The sequence below is a fragment of the Crocodylus porosus genome, unplaced genomic scaffold (genome assembly GCF_001723895.1).
Source record: "Crocodylus porosus isolate Cpor-Errol unplaced genomic scaffold, CroPor_comp1, whole genome shotgun sequence".
Classification (NCBI taxonomy): Eukaryota; Metazoa; Chordata; order Crocodylia; family Crocodylidae; genus Crocodylus; species Crocodylus porosus.
Genome location: NW_017728948.1, coordinates 67,178,471 through 67,190,540, shown reverse-complemented (window position 1 = coordinate 67,190,540; position 12,070 = coordinate 67,178,471). Strand labels below are relative to the sequence as shown.

The 12,070-nt window shown below is 46.0% G+C and overlaps 1 protein-coding gene across 2 annotated transcripts in view; it reads right to left on the bottom strand.

The window, feature by feature from the left end:
* The window catches only part of STPG2 (sperm tail PG-rich repeat containing 2), a 572,264-nt gene that overhangs the window by 385,880 nt on the left and 174,314 nt on the right, over positions 1 to 12,070 (bottom strand). For both annotated transcript variants that reach the window (XM_019553336.1, XM_019553334.1), the window contains one exon: positions 8,926 to 9,015. In XM_019553336.1, coding sequence (XP_019408881.1) covers positions 8,926 to 9,015 — 90 coding nt within the window. The remainder of the gene's footprint in view (positions 1 to 8,925; positions 9,016 to 12,070) is intronic.

Genomic DNA, 12,070 nt, shown 5'->3' with positions numbered 1-12,070 from the left:
CACCATCTCATTCACCTGCCTAATGGGAACTAGAGCAAGCTCCAGTTCCTCCAGATCCCAGCTAGTTCTCTCAGGGCACCTGTTAGCCTTAAAGGTGAATCACGGACTCTGATCTCCCCTACAGCCGTGCCCATGCCTCACAGCTGTCACCACTTAAAAATTCCAGTTGGCATTCAGCCACCAGTCCAATACCAGGCCACCTCAACCCTTTAAACCCTTGTCAGGGCCTCAGCCTTATAAGCTTCTGCCTCTTTCCTTTCATTGGTTTGCTTACCCTAGGCAAACTATGCTGGGCCTGACTTCTGGGTCCCAGCCTGAGTCTTGCCCTCAAAGGTTGCCCTCTGCTTGGGTTCTAGGCCACTGGCCCTGATCTTGCCCCTCTAGGGCTGTCTCCACCCTGCCTTGGGCAATAATCCCACTCTGGCTCCGTCCTGGACCCTGTGTTCTTTGCTCTGGGCCCCTGGGCCCTGTCTCTGTCCCACTTGTGCACAAGACCCTCTGACCCTGGCTCTGCCTCCCTGGGCCCCCTGGCCCTTATCCAGCTCCTAGCCAAACTAGGTTTCCAAACTCCACACACTCCCTTGTCAGCCATGCCCAAACCATCAGTTGAAATTGTAACCAAAGAGTAAGTCTTCCAGTTACTGCAAACTAAATCCCTCTGGGTCCAAACATAAACAATGTCTAACTGCCAACATAATAAGGCTTCACCTTACCTCAGGTAATATTTCCCTGTACAACAGAGGCACTCTGCCTTCCTCAAGATAGCCCCAGTGCCAGCTAAGAGCTCTCCTGCATTCCCCCTGCTCTGGAGCTCTTGCCTCTGCAGCCTCTAGGGCCAGATTGCACCATCCTTGCTCAAGGTCTGTGTTTACATATCTCCCTGACCCTGGTCCCTTCTGGTCAGGCACCTTTCTTAGCTGCCACAGATGTTTCCTGATTCAGCTTGCTGGCTCAACCCCAGGATGACTTACTGCTGTTGGTCTCTTCTGTACTTCTATCTTATCTTCTATGTAGCCCACAATGCTGCTGCAGTGCAACTAGTTCTGCGGTAAGTCCTTGTATCAGTAAATCCCTGGGTACCCATTCCCTGACAGCTCATAATGAGCAACTTTCCCCACCTGAGGCTCTCCGCTGCTCCTTCACCCTTGTGGTAACAGGAGCCTTCAACTCTGTTATACCAGGGCTGTCAACTTCTAAACAGCTGGGGGCCATACCCCATATACTGCACCAGCACAAGCCATAGGCTCCCCAGGCTACACTCTGTGCATGCTTCCTCTTCCACATCACTGCACCACACACAGGAGCTCCCCTCTCCAATTGATGCACCACACATGCACACAATCAATCCTACTACTGCACTACAGAGGTGCCACCCCCACCCCACCCCTGCCACTGCATCACACACATGCCTAAGAGTTGTCCCCCATGGCTGCACTGTACACACAGGCAACCAAGCTTAACCCTCAGCTCCCCAGCTGTGGGCTCCCCCACTGCACCACATGCCATGGGTGCCCCAGGCCACAGGCAGCCCCGGTACCATGGGCTGAATGACTCTGACCCCTGGGGTGAGGGCAGGAAATAAAAACTGAAGAAGGGAGGAGTACTTTGGAGACCCCAACTTCTGCTGCTGCTGCAGATAGAGTGATGAGAGGAGAAGTGACTGGGTGGTAACCCAGAAGCTGAAGATGGCCATCAGTTGGACCGCCCTGCTGTAAACTGTTCCTAGGTTCAGAAAACTTTCCTTACTCCAAGAAAATAAATAGTATCTCAAGCACATTGCTGTGTGGCTTCCAGTCTCTTCCAAAAACAGAAAGAGTCCCCTAGTTCAGGACCAAAAAATCTGTCCTTACTGCCCACCCCCAGGCAAGCCTAGAGACTCTATGACGTCCTTACTACCTCTTCAACACAAAGCCCTCCCTTTCTCCCTTAAACACCCTCTTTTCTACATTAGGAGATGACTGCAACAGAAATTCAAAAACAAACACCTTAACATGATTAATCAAAATCTCCATTTTTTCTAGTTCATTTTGATAGCAGACACTCTTAAGATTCTGGACAATTAATGATTCAAAGTCTTAGGGAAAAACAGTCCTCTTCATTTAGTATAAAATTTGACAGGAATATCTAATAACTGCCACATTTTTTATTTTATTCAGTTGCATGGTAACAATGGGCATCTTTCCATGTGCTCTGCCAGGGAGGGGGCATTTTAGTTAGAGCAGCCTCTCAGAGAAACTACTCTTAGAAATCTACTCTCAGAGCCACTTTAATTAAAGCACCCGCAGCATTTAAAATGAACAAAGTTGTTGTCTTTAAAAGGTAGTCATCGTTGTCCCTATGATTTCTTTCACTAGAAAGAATTACTGAGCTAAGAGATGCATCACTTTTACATATACCTCACTGCTATTTAATAGACACATGGTTTATTTCATAGAGAAACTAAATGTTTATTTGTTATTGAAGACTGCTAAAGAATCAAGAAATATGCCAATTATAATAAATATGCAGGCTGTGACAGGAAAGATAAGACATTATAATGAGTTTATATATTTAAAAGTGAAATGTCATTTAACTAAATTTTCTCTGAAAACTTAGGGACAAAGGGAGAGAACTGTTACTTACCTTACAATAACTGTACTTCAAGATGTTTCATAGTTTCATAGTTAGTAGGGTCAGAAGGAACCTGAGCAGATTATCAGGTCCAACCCCCTGCCATGGCAGGAAAGAGTACTGGGGTCAAATGACCCCAGCAAGGTGATTGTCAAGCCTCCTCTTAAAGATCCCCAAGGTAGGAGCCAGCACCACTTCACTTGGAAGTTGGTTCCAGATCCTAGTCACTCTGACAGTGAAGTAGCACCTCCTGATGTTTAATCTGAATTTACCCTCTGCCAGCTTGTGACTGTTATTTCTAGTCACTACTGGTAGTGCTCGGGGGAACAGGGACTTCCCCCAATGCCGGCTGGTACCCTCTGACTAGTTTGCAACAGGCCACTAGATCCCCCCCTCAGCCTTCTCTTATGGTACGGCCGTACAGCCAGTTGGTGACCCATTTGACTATGTAGGTGTCAACACCACAGTCCCCCAATTTCTTAATGAGAATGGTGTGAGAGACAGGTCGAAGGCCTTCTGAAAGTCCATAAAGACTGTGTCCACTGCTACCCCTGCATCTAAGGATTTGATGACCTGGTCATAGAAGGCCACCAGGTTGGTCTGACAGGACCTGCCTCTAACGAACCTGCATTGGTTGGCCCTAAGCATAATCTCCCCTGCTGGCCCCTCATGGACATGTGCCAGAATAATTCTCTCAAAAAGATTACCCAGGATCAAGGTAAGACTAACTGGCCTATAGTTTCCCGGGTCCTCCTTCTTCCCCTTTTTGAAGATGGGAACCGCATTGGCCCTCTTCCAGTCCTCTGGCACCACACCAGAGCACCATGAGTGCTCGTACAGCCATGCCAGGGGTCCCGCAATGACCTCAGCTAATTCCCTCAGCACTCGGGGGTGGAGATCATCTGGACCAGCTGATTTAAATATGTCCAGTCCCTCCAGAAGTTCCCTGACTAGATCCTTACTGACCCTTGGCCTAGGTACACCTCCCCTGGGTGGGGCCTAGTGCGGGGGGGCTGACCTGGTCTCTGCTCAGGAAAATGGAAGCAAAGAAGTCATTAAATAGGTTAGCTTTGTCATCTGGTGTGATGACCAAATTTCCTAGAGCGTCTTGCAGGGGCCCCATGTTACCCAGTACCTTCTTTTTGCCCTCTATGTATTTAAAAAAGGACTTCCTGTTGTGCTTGATCAGGGAAGCTAGTCCCAGTTCCATCTCTGCCTTGGCCTTCCTGACTGCCCCCCTTCATGTTGAGTTAGCATGAATCTCATTATAGATGAGCACATACTTTCTGCACGTGACTGCCTTTTTGGGGAGGGAGGGAGTTTGGGGTGGGGGGGTGAGGCTTTCAGGTCCATATGTACACACATTACCTCACCGCATGTGCAAGGGCATATAGGGTAGAACAGCCATGAATTTCCTTCAGTTCCTTCACAATTCAAAGCCCATGATATGGCAAACTTATGTATGTGGCATAATATTACAGTAAGCAGAGGGTACTAGTTGCACCTGGAGATTATGAATAGATATCCATTTGTTGTGCTACAAAGCATCTCAGGGGGCTGGGTAAGCTATCAGGGAACCAGCCACTCTCCCTCCTTCCCTCCCTCCCCTCTCTTTGGAGTGGGGTGATAGTAGAGGACTGTAAAATACTGAGCGTCCTAGGGAACCCTACTGTACTATGTGTAATTCTATGGGCATTACACATGGTGCATAAGAACATTATTTTCCAGATAGGCTGCTGTTGGAAACCACTTCATGAATGAACTTTATGCAAGGTCTTGGCACCATGTTATTGCTATGGAATTTCATAGAGTGAGATTCAACCAGCGCCTGAATCTCACATATTCTTCTGATATAAGGGACAGGCAGATGTCAGGAGCACTGAGGAAGTTTCAACTTGTGAGACTGAGGAAGTATGAATTGTCCCTTTGATAAACGTGGGTCTCTTCAGAAGAGAAAAGTTTAAATCAGGCCACAAAGGCAGATGGCTAGTTCAGACAACAAAAAGATGGATCTTACCAGAGCCCAGACAGTTTTAATTACAGCATGTAGTTGCAGATCTAGTAAAACTTAAACCTAGTCCAGATGATGATGAGCTGCCGATATTTTGAATTTCTTTCATGTAGATGAATTTCTTCCATGTAGATGAATAGATTCTTCTTGTCATTTTGTAACCTACTTCTCTACCTGGTTGTTAACAGAATGACTTACATTTGTAAACCCAGGTGCTATCCCCCACCTTGAAGATGTCTAAGTGGCATGTGAAGTAGTGAGAGAGAGCAAGGTGTCTTACACGCTGGGCAGGGGAGGTCAGGAGAAGGATATCAGCTTGCAACAACAGATGGAGAGAGTGAAAACAAGCAAAACTCACAGCATGGAGAGCTGGCAGGGCTGCAGCTGGAGACCGGAAGGGAAGAGAAACAGCCACCACACTTCCAGCATCTTACTCAGGATTGGCAGAGGGAGGCTGCCCAGAGGTATTTCCAGCCCTGAAGAGGGGTGGAGGGGGGTCAGTTCCCTGTGCACCACAGGGAGAGAGGAGTGGCTGAGCATCCTGGCAGGCAAGGGTTGCGAAACTTGCCAGAGGAACGCTGAGCAGGAGGCAGGCTGAGGCCTGCACACACATGGCTGGAGATAGGCTCCGGAGTGGAGCCTCAGCTGAGGGCCTGGGCAGAGAAGACACACGGCCTTTGATAATCTCTGGAGCAGAGTGTCAGCAGAGGATCCAGAGGAGAGGCCTAAGGAAAAATGTGGTTACAGGTAGAGCCTTGCTGCACATGGGAGAGATCCCAATGAGACTGTGACTTTTCACAGGGGAGCAGGGCAGACCTGTGCATAACAGAGACTAGACTAAGTGATTTCTTGATTGTTACAATTGGGATTTGAGAGCCTGACCCCGGGTGAAAGGGGACAGACTGAGGCTGATAAGGAGGCTGAGAGCAGCCGGGGTTTTCCTTAGGGGGGAGGGGGAGGGTTGCCTTTTCTTTTGATATTCTGAGCTCAGGCCAAGACCAGCCCTGGAAGGGTGTACCTAATCAAGACCAAAGGTCACCCCAGGGAAGAGGGCCAAACAATAGCACAACAGGCAGTACTGCAACCTGGATGCAGAAAGACTTTTGAGTACCATCTGGAGAGGCTAGGCTGGGGTAAAGGAGAGGTTTGGAGCCCCGCAGAAGAAACAAGGATCGAGACCTGGGAATATCATTTCATCAGAGTCATGGCAGGCAAGAAAACCTAAGACCAACTTTGTGGCAGACCACGTGATCTGAAGCCAAGGTCCACCCTGTCACCGTGTCCCAGGGATGCAGGGCTGACAAAAGGGGAAGCCTCAGCCAGAGGCAGACCCCAGGGAGAAGTAAAAATAGAAAAAAACCTACCTGTTGCAGGAGTCCAGGGTAGCGAGGAGGCATGCCAGGGAAAAATCTCCCACACAATTTGTCAGCCGCATTTATTTGCAGCTGGAGCTAGGTGACGTCAGGAAGAGGCATCACCTGGCGAAGATAAAAACTGGCCCTGCAGGTGCGAGTGGGGGCACGAGGAGCATGGAGGAAGTGGCAGGGAGCTACTGGGCGGGCTGCACCCAGCTGCCATGTTCAACAGCTGCGAGAGCAGCAGGAAGAGCCGTGGATGATCTTCGTGCCGGGGAAGACGGGCGAAGATCAAAGAAGCCAGCAGGGAGGCCGGCAGCAGCAGCAGCAGAGGGAGCCACAGGGGATCTTCATGCCGGGGAAGACCGGCAAAGATCAAAGGAGCTGGCAGGGAGGCCAGCAGCAGCAGTGGCAGAGAGAGCCGTGGAGGATCTTCGTGCCGGAGAAGACCAGCAATGACCATAGGAGCTGATAGCTAAACTGGCGGCAGTAGCAACCGTAGGCATGGGGAAGGGGAAATCCCTGCACTGGGAGAGGCTGGTGGGGAACAGACAAACCGGCAGGGGAGCAGCAGATGCCACGGTTAGGGAGAGGCAGATCCCGGAGGGGACCAGATAGACCCCCACCAGGGTACGGGCGTGGTTCCCAGACCAGAGGACATGCCGGCCTAGGGGGCAAAGGGGTCATGGGGTTTCCCACCCTGTGGGTGCTCCTCTTTGCTTTGCTTTCCTTTTTTTTTTTGCCTCTCACTTGAAGTGTTCCTCCTTTTTCCAGAGTTTCTTTTGAGTTTTGTTACACTGGGAGTTCCCGCGGAGAAGGGCTTCTCTAGGGTGAGCGGTCAGCTCGTGCTTTTCTCTTTCTCAGTTAGATTTCATTTTGGTCTGGGTCTAGAGCAGGGTAGCTTAGCACCCTTTACCAGACCCGGGGAATTAGGGTCACCCCTTGGAGATGGGGAACTACGCGAGAACTCAGCGACAGCCAACAACATCCGCCGTGGAGCACATGGGACAGGGCCAAAGACTGAGCATCACCAGGCCCTTCAGAGTGGGCTAGGGTGCAGGGCTTGCCTGTGGAGTGGGACGAGGGAACCAGGGAACACATCCAAAGGGGCCAGCTGAAAAGATCCTGAGGCCCATCTCATTGGGTGGTGCATGGCCCGGGTGTAGGGGAGGTTGAAGTCCCATAGGCATCTGCCGAGACCCGTGAGAACTCTGGAGGCATCCTCCAAGGGGACCCCCTCCACTGAAGGTCCATCTGAAGTCGTGGCAGATGAGTTTGGGGGTCACCCTGAAAGTCATCGAGGAATCCTCCAGGGTCTACACAAGGGTCCCAGGCTAGTTAGGCCAGTGGCCCGAGCGAAGTCAGCACAGGATCAAGTCATCGAACGGAGGCAGGCACACACTGCATATAGGCAAATGAGCTCAGGATGGTGGTAGTAAGCCCTACAACACCTACAGGCACCACATGGCACTTACACAGATTTTAAGTGTCAAGTCACTAAATGTGATCTTAGCCAAAATTCCACCCAATTTTCAAAATGTCTCATGCATCTCCGTTTGGGCCTGAAAAGGTCCCTCTGCAACTAGACCTGGCCTAGTATACATTCTAAGTGATCCAGCATTGTCACCTAGATATTTAATTCCATGTATGCTCTGTTGCTATCTATTTCCATGAAAATCCTCATATCCTTAGTTGAAAAGACATCATGTGCAATATCTGTTGGATGCTGACACAATTCAGAGTGCGGCTGGTGGTGATCTGAAAATTTCATCCTGTATCTGTTGTTCTTCCATAACTTTAATTTGTTCAGTTTAAAAATAAACTGATTTCCTCCTTTATACCACTGCCTCTACAGATCCATAGAGTAAGCATGGTTTTCTCACTGGCCACAAATTCATAACATTTAACAATAACAACTGTTAAGGAAATATTTTAAAAAATGAAAACACTAGTCAAAAAGTTTCCAAAGTCAGAAATAAAGATAATCAACTTTTTAATAATAAAATAGAGGCTGTTTAGCCACAGCATAATTGAGTTACAGAGGGATGCATAGCAGTAAATAAAAGAGGAAACAGGAAAGTAATAAAAACCCCTCCAGTTAAATGGTAGTGATGAAAAGGTTATTTAAGACAAATACGCGTACTTCAGCAAGTGGAAATCCAGCCCAAGTAAAACAAACAGAAAGACACAAGTCATTGTAGGCAAAATGGAAAATGGAGATTTGGAGGACTGAAATTGAGTCTGTTGAACAAATTACCAAACAACAAATAAAATAATAATAATTCAAACATATCAGAATTAGAAAGCCAATGAAAGGACCACTGACTATGCTAACCTACCAACATTTGACAGGGACAATCGAGGAGCATAAGGATACTAAAAAAAGTTACATGACTTATTTTCATTAGCTTCTGCAGTCTAGGATATTTAGAAAACACCTATCCCAAAGCTGGGATAGGTTCATTAAAACTGGTACCATCTGAGACTGAATCGTCAAAGGAATATATGCCACAAAAAATTGAAAACAGCAGCAAAATCACTTTTGAAAAGGTCTCAAACCAAAGACTTTTATGTATTCTAAATTAATTGTATCTGCTTAGAAAAATACAGAAAGACCTAAGCATTGCAGCTCATGAAAACTTCTGTTCACTGCACAACAGTGGTCAAAACAAAGGAACAAAAGCCACACACGTATAAACCTGACATATATGCAATAAGAAAGAAAAAAATATAATACCCTTGAACAATATGCCATTTTCATATCCATAAATTTACAAACAATGGAAAAAATACATGGCAAATTCTTCATGAGCATAATTCTATTTATTTTAATACAGCTTAGCTAGCAAAGATCTTGGTGACACAAATCTTGTTTTCACTCAAATTTAAAAACCTTAGAGAAATTCCTTGTTATAAAAAGACAGAAAGTAATATAGAGAGTTTTCTTACCATGGCAACTACTGGATTTCTTTCTGTTGTTGACAAAAAAACAGATAATTGTTTCTGTTGTTTATGCAGTTCTTCTGTGCTCTCTTTGACCTGAACATTCCAGAGTACACAAAATGGTTAGTCTTATAAAACCTTTAATTTAGAATCTATCATTTGCTTTTGTAGTTTTAATTCGCGTAAGTTCTGTTGACATTAGAATGAATAGACTAAATTACATTTCAACGTACAAAGAGTTTCAGACCCTCCTTCTAACCAAGATCCTTATTACAATACTAAATAAATATAAATTAATTATATTAATGTAATGTTAAAACTATTATTTCAAATACTCAAAGTTTAGTAAATGAAAACAGTATGATTATCATATAAGCATCAACTTGGTGATATTGTTAATCTTTTATGTTTTATAGCAAACAAGTAGCAAAATATAAAAGTAAATAACAGGAATACAGACATGTAATATAAGTTCACAATGCAAACTTCAACTTTGTAAGGCCCTGCCTTTTGAGCATTATTTTTATTAACTTATTGTAATATTAACAAAAAAGGCAAACGGTGCATTAAGAACCTTTATTGACTTAAGCCATTGTTATTCTTTGTAAATACGTACAATAAAAGTATATAAAAGCTTCTGTTTACATAATAATCTAAACACCAAAAATCAATTTATTTCAGTTATTAATATATTATGTTGATAGGACCTGACGCAGGAAAAAGCACGTAAATCTGTTCTTCTGTGCAATCTCTATTCACGGAAACAAATGGGCACATGCATAAGTCCCAATGACTTTGAATGTCACATGTATTATTACAGTAGGGTTTTAAAATTTTAAAAGTAGAATATCTAAAGGTGAATGGGCTAATGCCCCAGTTAAGGAAAGCAAGTAGGCACGTATTTAACTTTAAACACAGACTTCTGTCACTAACTTCAACAGAACTTAAACATGTGCTCCAGTGCTTTCCTTAATAAGAATAATTTCCTAAATCACACCTTAAACCAAACACCTTTAGCTGCTCTGCTCACAGAAGAAAAATGTCCTACGTTACAATAACACTTATTGAACATGTAATGTCCAGTGGCACCAGAACAATCTACTACATACACCACCTATAAATGTGACATGCAAGGGCGCTTATAAATTTCACAAGAGCTACAAACAAGGCTGTTCAACTTCTAAACTGCTGGGGGCCACATGCCACACAGGCTCATCATAGGCCCACATCATGCAGCTGACATAGGTACCAGCACTGCTGCATCACACCCATATGGCCCCAGAGCCACTCTCATCTCCACATGCTACACCCCCTGAGGCAGGCAGAGAAAGCAGAATACACAGGAGGGACAGGGAACCCAGAGACATTGGCTGCTGTTACAGCCAGAGCAATAAGAGTTGGGGGGAGTGGGCATGGTGGCCAGGGCCAAGGGCCACAATTTAACCCCTTGTGGGCTGCAGCAGCCTACAGGTTGCCAATTCTGTTCAGCTCTAAGCAACAACATAAAAAAAATACTGCAAGAGGAGTAGGGAAGAGAAAACTGAGCAAGTGGGTGGCTTTCCATATACAAGTTGCCCCAGCCACATGCCAGCTTAGAATCTGCAATGGTGTCACAGGGCACTAAGGTGCCTGCTCCTAGAAGAGCAGAAACTGCCTGGGGAGAGAGCCCAAAGGTGCAGGTTACCAGGGCAACAGGCTAGAGAGCAAATTAGCCTTCACCTACACCTGGCCAACTGACCAGAAGGGCAGGGCCCTGTGCCCTTATAAACCCCAGGCTGAAACTAGGGAAGGCAGCTCCCCGCTAGCAGCAAGGGGAAGGAGCCTCCAGGGAGGAAGTGCCCAGTGATGCTGCAACTGCCTGATATGCTGCACCTAGGGCTAAGGGAGCTCTGTGAGCTCCACAGGTACCCTTGCCTACTAGACACTTAATGCCAGGAACAAAATCTTACTCTTTTAAAGGGGCACAGGCAGGGGCACACTGTTGTAAGAAAAGGTGGAATGCATTCAGGACTGTGGAGCTTTTCTCACAAGTCTTCTACTCTCCACCATGGATACATCTCCCTAAACTAGTCTGGTCTCAAATGGGGCTAACATACCCCAGAACAGGATTCCATGGCATACATTGTACTCTCACTGCCCTGCTAATCTCTTCACTCTCAGTCTCTTCTTGCTTAGTGGAAATCTTAATGTGCCACAAATACATGCAATAAGGATTTAAATGAAAAAAGTAAAAGAACAGAAAACAGATGCAATTCCTGTTCTATATCACTTGAATGAGAAAAATGATCTATCAACTACTAAAGGATTTCAGCTACCACATTGAAAGCTCTGGTCTTGAGAACTGATATTGTGCACTGAAATGTTAATTACAGGAAGGTTTTTTCTAATTAGTGTACAGTAGACCCCCAATTTACGCGATTTCAACTTACGAGTCTCGCGTTTACGTGATTTTTATATTAGGGCCTGGACTGGAAAATGCCCCTCAAGAGGTGCATCATTCGCGTATATACACAAACAGTCACAAGATTTGCATATATACGAGAATGCCTCACAAGATTTGCAGGCGGAATCAAGCAGAGCTGTGCCGTCATTGTGCCACCATTGTGGTAGCGGCATCTCAAGATACATAGGTGAGACGCTAGACACGCCTCCCAAAGGCAATTGCACTGAGAAAAGGGGAATAAAAGCTATGACTATGGTATGTCTGGGGTACGCAACCCCTCACTATTCTGTTATTTCCTATGGGGAAAGTCGTCCTGACCTCTGTGAATTTGACTTGCATAAAATTCCCCTGGAATGCAATACTCGCATAAATCATGGGTCTACTGCACTTCATATATGTAACCAGAAATTTTACACAGCTAAAAAGTATCACTATTTTGTTATTAATCCCTTCCAATCAATCAGTACATACATGAAGAAAACACCCAACTTGTATTCAAGATGTTCCAATATGATTTAGAAGCTACTTTCAAGAGGAACAGGGGTACCACCAAGAACAGGGAGTGCCCTCCGGGACTAGCCTAGGGGAGCAGGCTCCAGTCTCACCAGATCCCCCCAGTGGGGGTGCTCAGGGGGCGGGATCATCGACAGGCACTTCCGGTGACACTGGAGCGCCTGATTGGTCGGTAAGGCAGCGGCGGGTAATTCA